Source organism: Cydia splendana, chromosome 1 (assembly GCF_910591565.1).
Source record: "Cydia splendana chromosome 1, ilCydSple1.2, whole genome shotgun sequence".
Lineage (NCBI taxonomy): Eukaryota > Metazoa > Arthropoda > Insecta > Lepidoptera > Tortricidae > Cydia > Cydia splendana.
In genome coordinates, this window is record NC_085960.1 from 8,857,572 (window position 1) to 8,863,922 (window position 6,351).

General features: G+C 38.6%; 1 protein-coding gene across 1 annotated transcript; it reads right to left on the bottom strand.

Annotated features, from left to right (window-relative positions):
* Positions 1–561: 561 nt before the first annotated feature.
* LOC134794837 (putative riboflavin kinase) lies at positions 562–3,923 on the bottom strand. The gene is made up of 3 exons (XM_063766672.1): positions 3,770–3,923; positions 2,617–2,768; positions 562–1,250 (listed from the first exon to the last, which is right to left on the bottom strand). The coding sequence occupies exons 1-3, from the start codon at positions 3,852–3,854 to the stop codon at positions 1,038–1,040; spliced, it is 450 nt and encodes a 149-aa protein (XP_063622742.1). The 5' UTR covers positions 3,855–3,923; the 3' UTR covers positions 562–1,037.
* Positions 3,924–6,351: the final 2,428 nt, after the last annotated feature.

Below are 6,351 nucleotides of genomic sequence, written 5' to 3' on the forward strand. Positions count from 1 at the left end.
ATAAACGTCGCCAATATGCCATATATAAAACTTAACAATTAAAATAAACTGTAATAATAAAACAACAATTCATATTAACTACTTAGGGGTCGTCCTAATACAACGCGGCATATAATCTTTTGTTGTTATTGCATTTTATTTTGCACAGGTAAATAGCAGTTTGGTGTAACAAAAGATAACAATGCCATTCATCGTCAGGTAGTCTGTCAAGTGGATACTGACATTTTAAAACCGTCCGACTATATTGGCCGGTTTAGATTCACGGCACGCGGCTCGGCTCGCGGTGCGTCTCGTGGCTCGCCTCGAGCGCGTAAGCCCGTCGAGCTAATGATTACACTCTCGCCTCGTGTATCGGCTCCTGGCTCGTCCCGTGGCTCGTAAGCTCATCAAGCTAATATATTTTAAACACTAACAGCACGGCATAAGGTTTATAACCGAATGACAAGCCGCGAGTGTAAACGCAAGCCCCTTTGCTGCGGTTTTTTGGGCACGAGCCAAAGGGGCTCGCGCGGGACGCGCGCTTCCGTTTACACTCGTGTTCGGCTTGTCATTCGGTTATAATTAGTTATAAACCTTATGCCGTGCCGTTAGTGTTTAAAATATATTAGCTCGACGAGCTTACGAGCCACGAGCCGAGCCACGAGGCGAGAGTGTACTTAATCATTAGCTCGACGGGCTTACACGCTCGAGGCGAGCCACGTAACACGCCGCGAGACGAGCCACGAGCCGCGAATTAAATTACAAATCCCTGGCCAAACGGTAAAAATCAGTTTAGGTACGTACAAGTTGAGTTTGTGAAGTAGTATCATTTTTTAAAACCGATCGGGTAAATGTATTTTCTCTAGAAGTGTAGAATGCGAATTTGCCGTCTCTGATTGGCCTTTACTTTTTCATGAGCTACCATAGTTTAACTATTTAAGTACCTACACTGAAATGCAGTCAAAATTATAAATTCATAATGGTTTAAATTATAATCCGTAAAACATGATTAATTAAATACTTAAATATATTACTTAAAGGTGCTCAAATCGGAATTCTCACTGTACTTTGTTCCAAAAAGTACCTGTTTTTAAATTTCTTGCATCTGCATGCTCTAGCTTTTCCTCGGCATTTTTAATATCTTGTTGAATAGCTTCTATCAAGTCTTTCAAAGAGTTGAAGTTCTTTTCTCCTCTCAAATAACCAACTATACATATTTTGAGATTTGAACCATAAAAGTCGGTGTCGAATTTGTGCATTACATGTGTTTCCTGAAAATAAAGGGAAATAGGTACAATTTACTTTAGTTCGACAAACTTATGTTTGCAGTTGGTGGCCTATGCCGATGTATGAGAACAATGGCGCAATTAAGATGCCATTTATACAGATATATGACCTGAGGACAAGTACTGACTTTTCCTCTTTAAATATGAACTTCAGTGTGTTACATTATCTAGTAATATGCGTTCCGAATGTGCGTTCCCTATCTAATTCTGAAGACCAACAATGATAAGAACTTATATATTTGTTAATTATTCAATGATTATCTAGTAACATAACAATAGGCAGGTACACAGACCAGCGGCACTAGGTATACTGTCTATGACACATTTATTATCTCGGAACATGAAATTGCCATCAATTGTAATTAAGATAACAATTAAGACTTAAATCTTGTGTTCCAAATTGTGTTATGTCTTTGGAATTAAAGGAATTATTACGTAATCAGCAGAAATTAGAAAGCAAACATTTGTCAAAGGATACGTTCGTAAGTACACACTAAACTTATCCACATATGACATTTAAGCAATAGAGAAATACCATACTACATACCTACTAACATAACATTTGTGACGTTCTATGGGTAAAGTTCGATGGCGCTTAAATCGCGTAGCTCCGCATTAATATTGGAGCGTTCGCCATAAGGTACCTTTACCAGTAGAACGTCACATTTAGAGAATAAAGCTCTGCATACATATTAGATTAGATTAGATTAGATTTATTTATTTCATAATACAGATTACATTATAAATTGCAGGCCTGTCAATCTACAGGAATTCATATTATGATCGTCAAAAACAGGGATGTCACAACAATATAATCAATAAAATATCAAATTAAAAGTGAAATGATAAGATTTTAAAATATTTTTGTACCTAATAAATTTATGTACCTAAATGGAATTACATAATTAGAAATTAAACCCGTAATTAGGCACAGTCTATACAGTCGACGAGGGCGGACCAGAGGGCACCCAAGATGCATACATCGCCGTGATCGCCATTGTTAGTAGCTCGGTACACGTCAAAGGCGTCGGACCACTGTTACTTTTTACACTGTGTATTATTTAGGTACCTGAGGGCCTACCACCAAAATCGAAAATCATTATCTGCCTCTATCACTCTTGCCTACTCGAGCAACAGAGAGGTAGATAACGTTTTTCAATTACTCAATGTCGGCAGTAGGCTCTCTGTTATCTTGTCAACCACTTAAAAGCTATTTATGTGTATTTATGTAAACATAACTATCATACAATTCAAGGCAAATTAGTCCTCAATTTATTAAATTGCAGACATCTAAGTTAGCACAAAATCTTATTCATGTGCATTTATAAAGTTGGATATTACGAATACTTACAATTGACATTTCTTTGTTGTTATAAAAGGGACACCAGCCGATATTGGCAACCATTTTATGGACAGGGCTCGAGTCAATCTGCGCCCACCCACAGTAAACGCCAGGCACTGTTGCTTTCGGTAGAGATTTTACTACTTCCAAGGAAAAGTTTGCTGAAATATGAAAATATAATATCAGGGTTATTAACATTATTAAAAAAAATTACGTCATATTGAACACTTACACCTCCTTTAGAGAAAATAACCAAAAATTATTTAGTATGAGAAAAAATAATGGTAAGTATTAAGTAATAAACAGTGCAGTTGTGCACTTGTGCTGGGAATAGTGGGGATGTCACTACATAGTGTTAAGAAACCTACAGTAAAAGTTTCTAATTTAAATGTGAAAAAATACATGTATTCATACAATTTAATTGACATATACAATGAAGTAATTTTTATTCAGATATTTAAGGTAGGTATATTATATATAAAAAAAAAACTAACTTATCTGCAAAATAAAACTAAAAACGAATACTACATAAAATTAAAATACATCTAAGAAATTGGGCCCCTTTGGCATGGTGCCGAGGACGCTGGCAGTATTTCCCCGCTGTATTGCGATGTGATACAATAAAGTTATATAAACTGGTGTAACAATTCTTTTGCCAAAAAGGTTGAAAAATAGAAGAATATAATTAAGCTGTGGGTGTACTCTATTTCAAGGAGTACTTCATTCTTTCTGCAGGGAAAATTATGCGTTTAATGTATGAAAAGCTAAGTACATACATATTCATAAAGGGGGGTATGCACTTTTGCAGCTCACTGTATGTATAAAATACCCAACCTAAAGCATTGCCTATTTAATTGAAACTTGTATGTCATACAATTTTACAAGTAGTGGAGGTGAATAGGAAACATTAATTTATATAACTAGCCTGGTTTGGTAGTTGTGTAGACACTTATGAAACTTTTAATAATTAGGTATTATTTATTAAAATGTATGCTTCCTTAAGTAAAAGATAAATGGTTAATTCCTAGAACAATTATTGTCATCAAAGTTAGAATTATAATATTACGTTAGATTTTATTACGTAAGGATAATAACTTTAAGAATAATAAAAAAATAAGAATTATAACTTTATAGAGAAAACCAAAAATGTATTGACCCTTACCTGTTGGGCATCCCAAGTCTTTAGATCCTCTTCCAAAACCTTTGATAACTTCACCTTCAATGTACAGTGGTAATTGTGACGCCATTCTTCTTCCCGTACTTATTTTAATGACTGAATCGAGGTAAAAAATACATTAGTTGAAGATGCCTTGAAGTGGTATTATTTAATACATACTAAAATAATAGTCTAAATTATATTAAGTATGAGTGAATATATTAGCTGTACCAGTTCTTTGACCTCTAAAACGTATACACGTGTACTAAATATTCTGAAAAGTTATTTGTCAATATCGTTCTGGTTCAAAATTTACCTCACTCGCGAACAGAACACCTCGGATGAACGATGTACACTGCTCAATCTGCTGCTGTGACAGTGACATTGACAGTTTAAGTCATTTAAATGAGGTTGGTTCCAAAACGTGTCACTGTATCTGACAGTTTCCAGGACATTAAGGCCTCAAAACCACGAGCGCTTTTTTAACGCGCGTTAAATAAGCGTTTGAATGACACAAATGGATACATGTGTATTTATTCACACGATGGCGGTGGCGCTTTTTAACAAACGTTGTTGGATTTTCGACTTTAAGCCTTGGTCGTTAAATCAAATTTAGGGTGCGGACAGAATCAAGCCCTTTTTGTAACGCGCATTTAAAAAGCGCTCGTGCTAATGAGGCCTGAGGCCTGAGGGCCTACCGCGAACCACGTTCGACGTGTTGCCCCTCTGTCGCACTTGTAAATTTGTACGTAAGTGCGACAGGGAGGCAACACGTCGAACGTGGTTCGCAGTAGGCCCTCTGAGGACCTGCGGTTGCGTATTCGAACGATAGAGGCCATGAATCTAGGATATACCTGGATCTGGCATGAGTGGTGGGGGTAACTGACAGAACGGGTGTAGTGATATGAATAAATAGACTTTTAGATATAATATAACGACTTTAATTAAGAGAACATTCAGGCTAAGCGCGCACCACGATTTTAATTTTTGCGACACGATTTTAGAATCGCGCTGTAATATATCGCAGAAAATTCACTGCGCGCACTGCGATGAAAAAGTCGACGATTTGTTCATTCTCAACATGGATTTCGTACCAGTCGTTTGTCATGAAACGTGTCTTTAATATGCGTTCGCCGTATAACTTTGAGTATTTATACCACAAAGGTGATCTCCTTCTATTTCCATAATTAAAAGGTCAACATCTAGCGTCTCATCTTGAGACTCCATCGGAGAAGCAGTTTCCGACATGTTGAGGCTTGGAGAGCGAAGTGCCGACTGAGGTCCGGAGTGCGATTTTATTATCGCAGTGCGCGCAGGGCCATACAACTCCGTATGCTGCAATTCATAGTCCGGTGGCCGGCTGCATGAAACAAACCTCATCAAAAAATAGAATATACCTACCCTGTAGAGGTACCTGACATTTAGTAGCTTCCAACGCACTTGGTCGGCCTAGGCTTAACCTGGCAGATTTTGTACAAATGGCAAAAACGTTGGACAAAAATTCATCAAAAAAAACCTCATCGAAAAATAGAATGAAACTTGTATGGTAGGATACCTGACCTTGAGGACAGTAAAAAAAAATTGGTCGGCCTCACCTTAGCCTGGCAGTTTTTGCAGTCCGACCAGATTTATTGGGTCACGTGAGAGCTACAATTTACCTCATCGAAAAATAGAATGAAACAAACGGATTATAATAGCTAAAATAAGCCTGTTGACGTATGTCTTGGTCGGCCTCACCTTAACCTGGCAGGTTTTGCAGTCCGACCAAATTTATTCATTTATTGATTCTGCTGCAAAACAAAGAAAGGCACCACCGAAGGTGCCCGAATCTGCTTCTCGAGATGAGAAGCTACCCCGCGCCGAAAAAGGTTTCCCGCAGGCGTCGAAGGAGAGGCGGCCGCGCAAGGCGCCTCGCAAGAGCCAGTGTGGCACAGCGGAGCCAGATATTGCATCTGGACTGAGGGCTGCCACGCCGAATACGGCGCCATGTTTCCGCCACGGCAGACGATGTGGTGGAATATCTTCGCAAGAAGACCCGTTACGAGTTGAAAGTGTTCCAGCTGCGATCGCGACATTACGTGCACTTCAGCTCGTTTGTGGTGCGCGTGCCGCGGCCGCTGCTGGAAGCCATCGCGAGCACGGACTTCTGGCCGAAGGGTGTGTTATTTCGGCGGTTCCGTGGGAATCTGCCGAATCCTACACCAGAGCAAGTGACGCCGCAACAGAAAACTGCGTCACGAAAATGATTTTTTAGTATTTAAGTTTTTTATTATTGTATATATATGTTAGTTTGTAAGGTATGTATCTATGGGCCTTAGTAGCCTGAAAATAAATGCTTTGATTGATTGATTGATTGATTGATATAATAGCTAAAATAAGCCTGTTGACGTATGTCTTGGTCGGCCTCACCTTAACCTGGCAGTTTTTGCAGTCCGACCAAATTTATAAAAAAAAACATCAAAAAAATTTTATCGAAAAATCGTATGAAACTTGTATGGTACGATAGCTGCCTTTGAGGACAGTAAAAAAAAGTGGTTGGCCAAATCCTGTGTTGGCAGGTTCCTGTGTCCGACCAATTTTGTGGTACC